Below are 15418 nucleotides of genomic sequence, written 5' to 3'. Positions count from 1 at the left end.
GGAGATTGAGTTCAGTTTTACCCATTCAACAAATAATTATTAAATGCCTTCTACCTGCAAGTTACTATGCTTAATGCTGGGGATATAGTGACAAGTGAAAGCAGACACAGCCTCAGCCCTCCTCGGTGGACAGGTAAAAGTACGGACTTTCTGACATGTCTGCTCATATGACCCAGAATTTTAGTGCTCTCAGCTTGTTTGGAAGTCAGTTATGAATATAATGTATAATTATAATAGCAAGTTATTAATATCTACTTACAATTGTCACTATTTATTAAGCATATACTACATACCAAACATGTATTTATGATTTCATTTAATTTTCTTAACTATGAAAGTTTTCCCCCTTACTGAGAGGAAATTATATATTGCACATACTGTTGATAACAATCTTGACAGCGTTCATTCCTCAACTTTCTGGTATATAAAGATAAATTTTGTGTCTCAAGGAATGAGTTCTGTGTAAAGATGTTCATTGTAAGTGAATAAGTGACTAATACATGTTTCTCCCACAACTCTTTTGTTTTTTTTATAAGATAACTGAACTGCTCAGCGATGTGGAAAGACTAAAACAAGCACTCAGTGGCCTTTCCCAGCTCACCTGCACAAGCGGGAGTCCCAGTAAGAGGCAGAGTCAGCTGATTGGCAGTCTGCAGCACCAGGTCAAGTCCCTGCAGCAGCAGCTGGCGGTGAGTAACCGGGACCTGCGGGACTTCGTGCTGATCTGCACAGGGTCTCGTTTGTTTGTTTGTAAAATCTCATTTAGAAACCAGATTGATCTTTGGCTATGTCCAGATCCAAGAATGTAATCATTTTTGCTAAAAGTTACTTATACTAATGATATAATATCATTTTTGGTGTGCTTACTGTATACCAGGCACTACACTAAACATTTTACATACTTGATCTTTAAACTTGATCTTCTTCACAATCCTACAAGGTTTTATTCCCCCTATTTAATTCTTAAGGAAACAAAAACGAAAATATGCCTGGGGTCATACAGCTAGGATTTAATCCTGGGACTTGCTGACTCCAAATCTGATAGCTTTCCAACTGTAGCACACTCTCTAAAATATTGGTCCACTAAACTGAAGGAAGTTTTTTTAACAGTTTTTTATCCTTATGAATGAAGGTAGGCATTCCTATGGTTTTATATGTTATATCCTTATATATTAAAATAAAACATCTGTGTATATATATTCAATATAGATACCTATATGGGTATGTATCTCCTTTATATATTAAAAGAAAGCATCTGGATTAAGAAGCTGAAGTTGGGATCTCAGTTCTAAGCCCTGCCACTTAAAAGAGAGTGACATGGAACATTCCCCTTAACCCTTGGCTTCCTCATCTGTAAAAATAGGATAATATGAACTGATTGTTTGTTTGTTTGCTTTTTTAATTGGATGAGCTATGGGGCTAAGTAAAACATAGCCCAATCAAATGTAAATTGTTGGGTAATATTTTCCTATTCTATAGGAATTTGTCATGAGTTGTTTTTGAATAGAATAAAGTTATTTTTTAAAGTGTTCATTTTATGACACTGTTGGCCTACAGATTAATGATGACATATTACTGATTTGGATATTATCAAAAGGATATGGTAGTCTCTTCAGTATTCAGAAATATGTTTATTATGTTCATGGCACTATGCTAAGTACTGTCAGGGATAAAGAGAGTGTACAGTTCCTGTCCCCAAGGAGTTCTGGGTAGTTAGGCAAAATATAGATCCATGAAAAGTAAAATAATGAGACAAAAAATATCAAATATAGAACTAAGGATATGGTCCCAGATTCTAAGTGATATGAATTCCCAGGAAGGAAAGATTACTGAAGTGGTGGGAGCTGGTTTCAAAGAGGAAGGGAGTACCTGGCCAGAACTTGTAGATAGATGGTGTTCGGCTAGGTGGAAGGGAAATAGAGACTCTCCCTGGCAAAGGAAACAGTGTGAAGGAAGGCATGGAGGTGGAATCAAGTGGCATGCATGCCCCAGGGGTAGTAAAAGGCTGCTCAGCTTGGCTAGGCATGGGAGCTGTATTTGAGGTCAAGTTGTGGAGACTGTTGGAATCAAGCTGATGAGTTTGATTTCTCTTTATATCTAATGAGGTGTCACCCAAGGTTTTTGAGTCAAATGTGATGTGAGGAAAGAGCTACCTCAGTCTTGGAAGCATGAAAAGGAATAAAGTCTAGAGACAGGGGATGAGATAGGAAGTCTTTGCAATAATCCAAAGCACAAGTTGATAAGTGTCTGGGTAATTTCATGGCATTAGATATGAACTCAGGCAGTAATTTCATGTTACCTAGGGTAAGTGCATTGCTTTCACTGTGAATGTTCCCACACATTCTTTAGAAAAGTTTATACTATTGTTATGCAATGGAATTTTGCATCTGGTGGGTCCAAGGTGGTTTGTTATAAGAAGTAGCAGGAGCACTTTAATAATACTACCGTGTAGAAGCATCAAGCCTGAGGACAGCATTGTCACAAGCCTCCATGTGTTTGAAAACGTAAATGCTGATATTCTGATCTGTCCATCTTTCCACACTTGTAGGATGCTGACAGACAGCACCAAGAAGTAATTGCAATTTATCGGACACACCTTCTTAGTGCTGCACAGGTAAAGTAGAACTACTCCTTTGGCTAGGATATTGTTTCAGAGAAACTAATTTTTTTATTTTCCAGTAAATGTATGTGCTATGTGAAAGTCATTGATGTTTAAAGTAGTTGAACCCCCCATATGCTTATTTTAATTTTTTTTTTTTTTTTTTTTGCGGTACGCGGGCCTCTCACTGTTGTGGCCTCTCCCGTTGCGGAGCACAGGCTCCAGATGCGCAGGCTCAGTGGCCATGGCTCATGGGCCTAGCCGCTCCACGGCATGTGGGATCTTCCCAGACCGGGTCACGGACCTGTGTCCCCCGCACTGGCAGGCGGACCTGCAACCACTGCGCCACCAGGGAAGCCCCAAAATTGTTTCTTTTAATCATGCCTTGCATTATCTCCCAGAGACATTTACAAGGCTGTATGGCAACACAGCATCTTAAATTTAGTGTTGTCTCCATCTGCTTGTCATTCATTGTACAGACAGTTTGGCAACATGTGATGGCAGCACACGTTAATGGTATTGCTGGCTGGAGATAATGCCTTGACATCCACACATGTCTGTTAGCTAAAAGAGGAGAGTGGGAAGGACTTCATAGATTCTTGGTAGCTCAGGAGAGTTTCTTTGAAAGGTAGAGAATACCAAAAAAGTGTAAAAATGACAATAAAATGTGCACAGAATTTTAATAATTTAAGAAAAAAGTGATTCTGCTAGAATAAAAATAATATTTATTTGTTGAGCCTTCATCTTAGTGAAGCAGAAGACTACTAATTGCCTTCTTTGGGGGGTGTAATGAGAAAGCTATTAAAAAAAAATCACACTAAGAAACATGTTTAACACATGAAGGATTTTATACTTAATGCTCTGTAGAAGCCCTGTGATCAGCATCTCCAAAATTCTCAGATTCTGGGGGGAAGACAATCGAGACAATGTTGGAATGGCAGGTGAGATGTAGTAGAAATTGTTTAGGATTTGAAGTGTCCACACTGAAAAAGAAAAGGTGTTGAGAGAAAGCTTCACAGAAGATCATTAAAAAAAAAAAAAAGAAAGAAAAAACTAGGTTAAATAATAAAATGGAAAAGATTTTGCGATATCAAATTCTTGAAATAAAAAAGCCTGCCTTTTCTATAGGAGATGAGTGGGAAACCAATGTAAAAGAATGAATGATATGATAAAGCATCTTTGACTACTTTCTTTTTAGTAGATAGACGATAAGCTGGCTGGGGTTTGAAAGTATATTATTATTGAAATTATTCGAGACTATTGACGGGCTGCAGAATGGGGAGTTCTTTGGAGGGAAAACAGTAGAAAAGTGTAGAAGATCTGTGTTAGTGAGGGTGAGGAACTCACTTGGCTCTGATACTGGCCAAGGGGGGAACAGCATACTCTTGCTGAAAGACCGCAAACTGACAAGCCTTTCAACTTTTCTTCACGTATGCTTCTGAAATTCAAAATTATTTTCCACTGACTTCTAATGAAACATAACAAAAGCAATTGGCATCTGAAATAGTCTTGCCTTCTGGCATCATAAAGTTAACTAAGAAATTCAGTTTAGTCAACTATGGCTAATGTTTGGCATTTAAACATCCTGCTGTTATAGAAACAGATTTTGGAAGCAAAACTTTTTATATTAATAGGAAGTGTTATGCTGAAACTCATTCAAGTGCTCAAGCAAAGAAAAAGGGAAGGGGGTGTGTTTTAAGCCCACCATACTGACTTGCATTTAATCAACCTCTTGCCATCTTTTTAACTTTAAAGTGTCTCTTTCTAAATTTAAGCAGATAACATTCACGTAAAAAGGTCTCAACCTAACCAGTAAAGGGGGAAATGCAAATAAACAAGGAGGTACAATTTTTCAATTCTGGGATGGGCAAATTTTAAACAAGACGATAGTCTGTAGCATTGGCCAGGGCATTGTGGGAAATGGGCATTTATACCCTGCTGGTGGGAGTGTAAATTGTTATTATCTCTATAGAGGGATATTTGTAGTACTTAGCAAAATTTAAAAATTGAGCCTGCTTTTTTGACCTAGCAATTTCTTCCCTAGGAATCTGCCCATAAAGATTGGAAACGCCATAAGTGCCCATCATTGGGAGAATGAATAAAGAAATTATGATACATCCATACAGTGGAATATTATACAATAATTTAAAATAATTAAGGCAGGGAATTCCCTGGCGGTCCAGTGGTCAAGACTCGGACTTTCACTGCCGTGAACCTGGGTTCGATCCCTGGTTGGGGAACTAGGATCCCACAAGCCACGCAGTGTGGCCAATCAATCAATAAAATAATTAAGGCAGCAACTAGGTGAAAAGGCAAGTAGCAAAATAATATATATGATCCTATTTATGTAAAAAAGATAAATATGGGGATTTTTCATTACTTTTCTAATTAAAAAAAAAATTCAGCAGAAGCAAAAAAAAATTTCCTTGTAGTTCACTTTGCTCATCTGTAACTTACGCTACCCCTATCATCTGAGCCATTATGTAAAAAAAAGAAAGACGTTTGTCCATCTCTTCTCTGATAATAGATGTTAAGAGCAACTGGTGTGCACTACTTTTAAATTGATTTTCTTTATTTCCATGATAGAGCTCTACCCTGTTTTCCAATAAAACCTTTAGAATATCACCACGATGGTGAGGATTTAGCATTTGGTGAATCACAACCAACGAGGTTCTGTTATAAAGCCCTTGTCTTTAGAATTTGTGTGTAAATGAAGATGACATAAAATATTTCTCCCCTTTCTTCTTTCTCCCAAGGGTCACATGGATGAAGATGTGCAGGCGGCCTTACTCCAGATCATACAGATGCGGCAAGGGCTTGTGTGCTAGCATGAGCACCCACCAGCCGATGGTGGCTTTCCCTGCTGGCGCGGAGCATTGTGTGTGCCACTCCGTGGCCTTTCTGGGCCTCACTGTGCTAGTATAATTAAAATAAAGTATATTTTGATCCATCAGTAGGTTTTTAAATTAGACAAATATGTTACTGGGTTTTTCAATATCAGTTCAAATCTTATATTCTTTATATGTTAATTTTACAATTAGACAAACAACATAACACTTTGCCTTCGATTGGCTACTTATTTTTAATTGATTGAGTACTCTATAAAACATGAGTCACCTGAGTGGGTCCATTTGAAGAGAGATTAGGCTGAAACAATTATTAAAGTTTTCTTCCAGAGAAATTAATTGGGTTGGTAGCCACTTTTAAGTGGATCAAGAGATCTTTCAGATGTTCAGTCAAGCCATGAGACCTAATGCAGTTTCAAAGGATGCATGGTAACTTGGCTGGCCAAGTTCCACTTTTATTGGAGTAACTTAATGAGTGCTTTTGACTTCTTTTGGAGGTACAGATTTTTTTTCTTTTTACACTAGTAAGTTTTATGCCTTTTAAAATAAATTTTTCACAAATGATTTGCAGTGCTGAATTACATTAAGGCTAAGAACAGGCAAGGGTGGAATATATCAGGAATTTATAATAAAATTTCCTCATAATCTCCACAACGGTATCTTAATTTTCACTTGTAGTGACTTTTCTTTTTACAGTATGAAGAGAACTATGATAAATGGTATACTAGATTTTTCAAAGTGTCAAAAATGTTAGACTTTTTTTAGTAATTACTCTGACATTTGCTACTGTAGTAACAAAGCACTCATTATATATGCATCCTCCAAATGTTTCGTACTTATTTATAGGAAAATTGCACTAATGAGATTAATACTGTGAAATGCAGTTTTTTTGCAAAATTAGCATTAGAAAATTGATTTTAGAAGACAGATCTTTAAGGTTTTAGACAAAAGTGCAATAACTGTAAACTGTAAGAATATAGATAGCAAGAAAATAATGAAATTGGACATGTTTATAGTAAATATTATAACCAACCACTTTTATTAACTACATCTCATTAAGGAAAGTTTATATGTTTTGTTATTTTATTAATATTTTATTTACAATTCAGATTGAAAATGACTAATTTGACTGTTAGCAAATAAACTAAACAAATGAATCATTGCAGCCAAGCTTTTTAAATCGCAAAATGTGCCTTAGCAATAATCTTTGAGCATCCTGAACCAGGTTTTTGATCCCATTTTTGTATAATAACAAGGACAAAGGACCATCAAAATATCGATAACTTATTCCACCAAAGAATAAGCCATTGTGTTTCTTCAGTATAGAACCAAAAGTGAAAAGTCAGAAACGGATTTATTTTGAATTCTTTAGGTAGGTGTATACAATAAGCAATATTTGGATTCTTTAATTTTTATATTTAATGTTGTCCTTCAGCGTGAGTTCTGTGTCATGAGTTTTAGGTCACCTATCGAAGCTCTAGAGTAGAGAAGTTCTTAACTGAATACTTACATTTCAGTGTTATATTTTCCTTATTAGGGGTGGGAAGGGAACCCCTATATGGGTTTATATATGTTTTATTTTGTCTTCAACCATCAATAAAATGTCTTCTGTGAAATATTGTTTTGAACATCTTGTAAGAGATTTACATGGTAAACCAGTCCATTTGCTATTTTTGGAGAATTTGGGGGAGAGAATGATGGAATGCAAAATATAGATGATGACACCCATTTTCAGTTAGCTATGTAGAATGCGATATCAAGTAACCTTGAGTTAATCCCATTTTCTCATTCACTCACCTTTAGGTCAAAGGCAGAGCTTGCATGTACAACACTGAAGGCGAAAGCTTCTTAGATAGTTAACAAATGGAACATGCACAATGGGTGATGCTGGTCTCTTTGCTATTCTGTATTCAGGAAGACTATGAAGTCTGAACGTAGGCCAAGAGGAAAATCAGTTGTCTAAGATGTGAGTGCTGTCTGAAAGAATCACTGAATTCCTTTTGGAGCGCAGTCCTTTGTTGAAAGCTTTATTACTATTCGTTGCTTGTTTTTTTTTTTTTTCTTATCCCACTTCATCAGAAAATCTCATTCCTTTTGATAGAGGGTCAGTGTTATAAAGAACTATTAAAATAAAATCAAATATTAATGCAATGAACATCTTAAAATTTAATAATACAGTGACTAATCACTAGCTACACCTGTGCTATTCTAAAATTCCAGATGAATTTAGCTTAATCTTTCTTATAGCTTGTTTTTTATTTAAACCTTTCCTCTTGACCCTAACCAATATTAAACAGTTTAAATTTTTCTATTATTCTAAATGCATTAGATAATTGCTGCTTTAAAAATCGTGTAGCTTTAGAACATGAGCACTTTTTTCCCCCAGTGTTAACCAGTTTTCTTCTAATAAGGACCTAAATATTGTTCTCATACACGAGTTTCTTATCTACTGAGAACGTGGTTCATGTTTTCAGTCCACTTGTTTCAAAGAAGAAAAGGGAAGAGTTTCAAATTAATTTTTGGTGTCCATGATGACTAGATACATCAGTGCCTGCTTACACTAATGCCAAGTGGGAAATAGTAGTAGTTACAAGCTTCTTTTGACGTCTGCTTCACCACGGTGGAAGAAAACTACTTCTTGATGCCTCTTTATTTTCCTCATCACTGGATTCTGCAATCTTGTGGTGATCCTCTTTCATCTTACAAGTTCTATGCATCAAAATAATGGCAGTACCTCTGGCGCCAAAATAAGGATTGAAAGAGAATTGCCTGTGATAATCCTGTGGTTGCACATGTCTGGCAGGGGAAGAAGAACCTGGACCTTATTCCTGGCTGCTAAATGTTGTGAATAAATTTCAGAGAGGAAAGAAACAATTATTATGAGTACTTTTCAGAAAGAGAAAAAAAGCAAGTGGTACCATAAAATATATCGTGCACAAAATGTAAAATGGAAAATACATATTTCAGCTCCCATTTCATTCAGTGATGCCTCCAACTAAACTGGATTTAAGACTTTGTTGTTGGAAATTAAATTCTTCCCTGTGTTTTGGTCTTGGCTGTTTGAAACAAGACTGTCTATACTAGAGCCTCTCCAGGTAAATACTAACCTGCTTCTTAACGTGGCTTCTGTTTCTTACAGTATATATGGACCTTTGGCTCAACGAGAGTCATGAATGTAGAGATTTAAAGAAAAAAATAAAGAAGAAACTGCAGCAAAGATGGCATTCCAATAAGACTCCCTGGGCAGTGAGAGTGCTTGTGTTTAGCATAATAGAGCATGTGGCATCACTTATGGATTAGAGGGCATTTTCATTATCTGTGCCTGCATGAGCAAATATTGATGATGAATGAATTCAACCAAAAAGAGAAGGTTACAAAAATGTCATATGTAAATTTTAAAAAGCCAAGATTTGTGAGGGTTGCTTCTCCAGTTATAAGTGTGTGTGTATATACACGTACATACATACACATGCATATATATATAGTGAAATAATAGAAAAGACATCGATAAAAACAATGCCCCTTATAATTGATATTTGGCATCAAATTGTACTTAATGAGCCCAATTTTTATTTTATATTTTAAACAGGTTTACAATTTTTTTTTCAAGATAACAATATTCTGAATTCAGGAAAGAGTTTAGAGAGGTTATTGCCTTCTTAATAATTTAGAGCTTCTATTGCTCTGCCAAGTCAGAAGATTAACATTTAATAGAAAAAAATTATATATCTGTAATTCAGTCATGGCTATTAGATCAGATGGATTTTACATTAAGTGAAAAAGATGTCGAGCATTTAAGGACCATTAAACTACAGGACTCTTTTATTGGGTTTTAAGGCCTCCGAGCCTAGGTCCTGCTGTGAAGAGTATTTATTTTTACTTGTACAGAACACAGTAAGGATGGGAAAAGGGCATACATTTTAAAAGAAAATAGGCCATGAAAAAGTGTGATTTTCCACATTGTGAACAGCTACCATTCAGATTCAATCTTTTTTTATAATAATTAGTTTTATGCATCATTAAGTAGCTTTCTTACAGGCTGGAAGAATACGGTGAAGGCCACTTTAAAAGTGGTACCTGCAGGGAATCCAAGTAGCTGGGTACCCTCTGTTGACATTTCACTTTGAGGAACCACATTTCTAATAGTTTCCAGGTAGCTCAACATTGTTAAGAATTTAAGTTTGAAAATACCTTCTCCAGTGGTCCTTAAGGACTATGAAAACAAAAGACCTAGAGAGAAGTGACTTCTAATAAGCGTCTACCTTTTTCTAGTGATGCCCACATTGTCAAGGAAGGACTGGAATTTGACGCTTGAGAAGAACCACTCACCTACGGGGAGAAATTCTGCACCATCCAAATGTCTGCACCATCCCTTTTATTAAGTGCGTGTAACACTTGACATTGTTGCAGTTAAATCATGACGAGCGATATCTTAAATAATATAAACTTTTCTTACTATTTGCATCGTACCTCCTGTCCCATTCCCACCCCCAAAAACTGGGGAAGAATTTTATGTAGGAGTTTAAGAACAAATAGACTCAGGGAGGATGGAGGAAAGGAGTTAATGTAATTTGTAACTTTTTTCCCTACAATGTCCAAACAAATTTTGTGATTTTCTTTCTTGCTATTCTAGGATTTTTTTAATTGCCTTCAACTAAAGTGGCACCTTATGGGCTGTTTCAGAAATTCTCTTTAGGATTTAAAAATGAAGCCGATTCATATTCAGAGTCTTCCTGCTAAAATCTGTTACGCCAAAATAAAAATGACTGCTACTTAAAATTTTTCCCCTCTTTGTTGTTGCTACAAAGATTGTCTCACAGGAGTTGCAAGTTCCCACTTAGGCACAATTAAAAACTCCTCTTTGTACAAATGGAGATGAACAATCACAGGGTTGCCAGCACAAGTCCTAAGGATTGAAGTGTATATGCCTCAATCAAATAAAGAGGGGCTGCTCTCTTGAGCTTGGAGGCTTGTTTTGTGAAAGTGAATTTTTCCAGTTGGCCTTAATCCCTAAGCAGTATAGCTCCTTTAAAGCCATCTTTATTCATTCACACCAATTGACACTTTAAGAAATTCCCCCAGCTACTGTTCATCTAAGTCTAAATATATCTCTTAGAGTCGAATGCATTTAAGAGGATTTGCAATCTGTGATTATCCAAAATACTATTCATTGTCAATATTTTTGGTGTGCCATAGCCAATCTTGTTATTATAATGTACATAGCCACTTAACTGCAGCAAAGCCTGAATTCATCACAGCAACTGGAGTAACCTGAGGAGGGCTTGTCTCCAGCTCTGTGCTCCCATTCTGGCACAGCTTGTTGTGTGGTTATGAACATCAGAAAGAATTCCTTAATATGCTCTTGCTCTCCTTCCAGACCCTTTTGGGCAATCTCACCCTCTGTGTTCTCTAAGTGGAGAGCAGTTACCAGGACAACAGAGAATTTGAGAAAGATTTAATTGTGATCTGGTGTCTAACCAGAATAAGGAGCTAGTGCCTTGAATTTACATTTTAGGTTCCCAAGGAAATGTCAATATGCATATTTATTATTTTTGCCCTACCTCATTACAAAAAAAGATTTTAAGGTGGCTCGCAATTTTTTTCTTAATATGGGTGAGGGAAAGGAGAATGGTAAATACTAAAAGGATAGGAAAAGCAAGCAGCAGCTTGGGATCCAGAAAACATGCCATGAATACCGTAATATTCTGCTTACTTTTCTGGAACTGGCCTCAATTTGACTCAACTTTCTACCAGCCAATGCAAAGAAGTGAACATCACATATGTGAGGCACAGCATCCATTAGGAAGAGCACAGTTATTCATGGTTCTGAAGCCAGCCAGCCTTTCCCCCATGGGTCCAGCACATCATTTCAAACTGGAGTAAAAACTCCCTTTGGGGCACATGCCATGAGATAAACAGGGTGCATCTTCCTAAGTGCTTCCATCGGACTTGATGGTAAGAAACATAAGCTATTTTTAAAATAACTTTTAAATTTTGGAATAATGCAGTGACTAATGCAGTGACTAAGAGTAAGAATAGTCCACATTTTGGGTCTGTTTGGGTCCACAAGGAAGAATTCACTTTTTTCTTTCACATTTTTTTTTATTGTAGTACAATTGATTTACAATCTTGTGTTAGTTTCAGGTGAATAACATAGTGATTCAGTATTTTTGCAGATTATATTCCTTTATAGATTATTACATGATATTGGGTATAATTCCTTGTGCTATACAGTAAATCCTTGTTTATCTATTTAATACATAGTAGTTTGTATCTGTTAATCTCACACCCCTAATTTTTTCCCCCCGTTTGGTAACCACAAGTTTGTTTTCTGTGTCTGTAAGTCTGTTTCTCTTTTGTAAATAGATTCATTTGTATTATTTTCTAGATTCCACGTACTAGTGATATCGAATAGTATTTGTCTTTCTCTGTTTGACCTATTTCACTAAGCATAATATTCTCACTAAGCATACTGTATACACACACACACACACACACACACACACGTGTATATATATATATACCACATCTTAAAGTAATCCAATCATCTGTTGGGCACTTGGGTTCCTTCCATGTCTTGACTATTGTAAATAGTGCTATTATGAACATTGGGGTGCATGTATCTTTTTGAATTAGAGTTTTCATCTTTTCTGGATATATGCCCAGGAGTGGGATTGCTGGATCATATGGTAGTTCTATTTTTAGTTTTTGAAGGGATCTCCATAAAGTTTTCCATAGGCGCTGTACCAATTTACATTCCCACCAACAATGTAGGAAGGTTCCCTTTTCTCCACACCCTCTCTAACATTTGTTATTTGTAAACTCTTTGATGATGGCCATTCTGATAGGTGCCTCTCACCTTATTCTTGGTTAACAGATATTTCAAACAAATTTCTAAAGTAGATGTCTGTCTCTGGTATTTTTTGCCTTCCTTTCTGCTCTCTTTGTGTATTCATTACCTGTGTCCCTTCAGGCCTCCTATGCACTCACCCTAAATCCTCCATTTTGCACCCCCTTATACAGGCCTACCATAGACTCCTATTTTCCTTAATCTCCCTCACCTCTATCCCAAGATAGGAAATGGCAGAGCTTTCTGAGGCAGGGATTAAAAAAGCGATATGACCAAATGAATTCATTTGTAAATTATTGATAACATGTTAACTACTGTAAGTGAATTTTTACTGTAAAAAGTTATGTTTAACGCCCCAATAATGTATTAATTAGCAGAGAATCTTAGAGATAATAATAAAATTAAGGGAAAAAGTCCTATTTTAAGGAAGAGGAAGATAATTTGCCACATGTGGAGGTATCATGGCTGCCTGAGTTATGCTCACCCCATCACAATTCACTTTAAACTACTTCTGCTTTTCAGATTCCTACCTCCCTCTATATTTTTGATGAAAATCTCTAAAAGGTATTATGTAGTAGCCAATTACTGTTCTCTTGACCACCAGCATATGAACCACTTTTCTATGTCTAGGGGATTCTCTGCCTTATGAGTCTTCATGAGATGAAGAGACACCTGCCCACTACAGGGGCTGAAAATGCCAAGTGTTTGCTTTTCCCTGGTGTCCTGGGATGCAGGCACATGACCCAGGCCAGGTCATTTTGCCAACTGTGCCCTTGACTTTGACTAGGGGACTAAGTGACAGTGAGAGACAGAGGTGGCACTGGTCTCTCCTGGTTGCAGGGACAGTTGGGTTTGCTCCAAGATCAAGTTCCTGGTGCAGAGATAGAAGTGGCCCAAAGGTTAGCATCTAATGCTTGATGGGACAACTGCTGTTTTCTCCTGAGACAGACTTTGGAGTGTGATTTGGAAGATTTTTCTGTCCGCTCAGGCCTGAGCCTGGTTTTCCACCTTCTCTATAATTCATTGAGCTACCCAGTGCATTGTTTTATTATTATTAAAAAAATTTTAATCCAGTGCATTCTTAATAAATCCCTTATTTACTTAAAACAGCCAGAATTGGGTTTTATTGCTTGCGATTAAGAACCAGGGCTGATTTTTTAAAAAATTTCCCCTTATTTCCAAAGCAAAGTATATTCAATTTGAAAACTTTCAGAAAATACAGACAGAAAAAAGAAAAAATAATTCACCCCTCCAACCCCCTCCAAACCTAGATATAACCATAGTTAATGCTTTGTTGTGTCTTTTTCAGTACTCTTGTATGTGTCCATTCCAAGGAAGACTATCCTGTAAAGCAATAACAGTACAGAATTTGGGGGCTACTTCCTTCTCTGTCCAGGGAATCCAATAAATAGGCTTCCTACCCTTGTTTTAAGAGCCTGAGGTTAAGAGTGGTTGATTGAATTGGACTTTGTGGGGAAGAATTTCTTTTAATCCTTTAATTTAAGATTACATTTAAATTACAGTTAAATTTAAGAATCACCTACAAAAGGATGTTAATTCTTTGCCAAATAGGTTGCAGTTTTTTTCCTTCTCATTTTATTTTTCCCTTTAACTTTGTTTTTTTCTCTCATTCACCAGTTTAAATTTTGTATCCAAATTTGTCAATCTTTTGTGGTTTCTGGCATCGATATCATACCTTAAACATTCTTTCTGAACATATGGATCTATATTTTATCTAGTTCTTTAATTGTATTGTTTATATTACATAATCCATTTGGAACTTTTTTAATGCTATCACATGAGGTACAGATTCACTTTAAGTATTATCCACATTTCTATCCAGTTTGTCTAATTAATTCAATTATCATTTTTTCTGCAATGCAATAATATTTTTTTCCACTCAAAAATGTATTAAATTACTATTTGGGTCTATTTTTTTAATCTTCATTATGTTCCATTGGCCTACCTATCTCTTACCTCCACTTCAAAAATCTGTATATTCTCTCAAGTTCCAAATCTTCCTGCAATTACTCTTGAAAAAATAAAAGATAATATTGGATAGATAGGCAGGGATTTAGGGGAACCTGTTAATTAGGAATTGCCATATGGAAAACTCTGTTCTTTAATGTGGGCAGGGAATGGAATGCTCTGGTTAATATAGAATTTTGGTAAAGAAGCAAGTGTATTATTTTTTTTTTTTTGCAGTAAGCAGGCCTCTCACTGTTGTGGCCTCTCCCATTGTGGAGCACAGGCTCCGGACGCGCAGGCTCAGCGGCCATGGCTCACGGGCCCAGCCGCTCCGCGGCATGTGGGATCTTCCCAGACCGGGGCACGAAACCGTGTCCCCTGCATCGGCAGGTGGACTCTCAACCACTGCGCCACCAGGGAAGGCCCAGAAGCAAGTGTATTGAAGTAATTTGGCTGGCCTTTGAGAATTCATAGGGCCTGTTAACACCTGATTGTATCTCAGGATCATCAGCAACACCACAAATACTAATTATCATTATGCTCCAGATGCGCTGATGCGCTCATTAACAGCCCGAGCAGAATCCTGGATACAGCAGAGCTGACTGTATTTGCTTTTGGAATGCTGGGAGTGAAGTGAGTGTTGGCGTCCTTGGAGACAAATGGCAAGCCCATCAGTTTGCTATGTGAGTTACCACATCTATACTAAGCTGATGAATGGACTTTGTGAGCTAGAACTATTACAAAATGGTAACTAAGACAATGGTAAACAGTTGGTCAGTAATCCGTGGAGCCATTTCCCAGGAGAGGGAAAATGTTCTTTCTATCCTAGTAGGCTCCAAATAGCTTTCTGGCAGGGGATCCAAGAGAACCCACTTGGATTTTGACAGCACACCACAGAATACCACTTCTTATGCTCAGGTCTTAGAAGAATAATCTGTAAAAGTTCCCCACATTGGTAAGATTGGTTGTATTGGAGGAAAGCCAATGAAAACCTACGCATAGACTGATAAATGAGGGAACCAGGGCATTTGTACTGCAGTGCTTCCCCACCTTTCCCCCTAAGGGCCTTCTTCTATCCCAGCCATACTGGGCCAATGTCATTGCCCTCATGGTCCTAGGCTTGCCTGCCTCCTTGCTTTGCCCATCTTATTTCCA

General features: G+C 37.0%; 1 protein-coding gene across 2 annotated transcripts in view; it reads left to right on the top strand.

Moving 5' to 3' along the window:
• Nucleotides 1-7061, top strand: part of UACA (uveal autoantigen with coiled-coil domains and ankyrin repeats) — an 87709-nt gene extending 80648 nt beyond the window's left edge. For both annotated transcript variants that reach the window (XM_059056416.2, XM_059056417.2), the window contains exons 17-19: nucleotides 537-689; nucleotides 2549-2614; nucleotides 5356-7061. In XM_059056416.2, coding sequence (XP_058912399.1) covers nucleotides 537-689; nucleotides 2549-2614; nucleotides 5356-5427 — 291 coding nt within the window. In that variant the 3' untranslated portion in view covers nucleotides 5428-7061. The remainder of the gene's footprint in view (nucleotides 1-536; nucleotides 690-2548; nucleotides 2615-5355) is intronic.
• Nucleotides 7062-15418: the final 8357 nt, after the last annotated feature.

This window comes from Kogia breviceps, chromosome 3 (genome assembly GCF_026419965.1).
Source record: "Kogia breviceps isolate mKogBre1 chromosome 3, mKogBre1 haplotype 1, whole genome shotgun sequence".
NCBI lineage: Eukaryota > Metazoa > Chordata > Mammalia > Artiodactyla > Physeteridae > Kogia > Kogia breviceps.
This window is presented reverse-complemented; position numbering and strand designations above follow the sequence as displayed.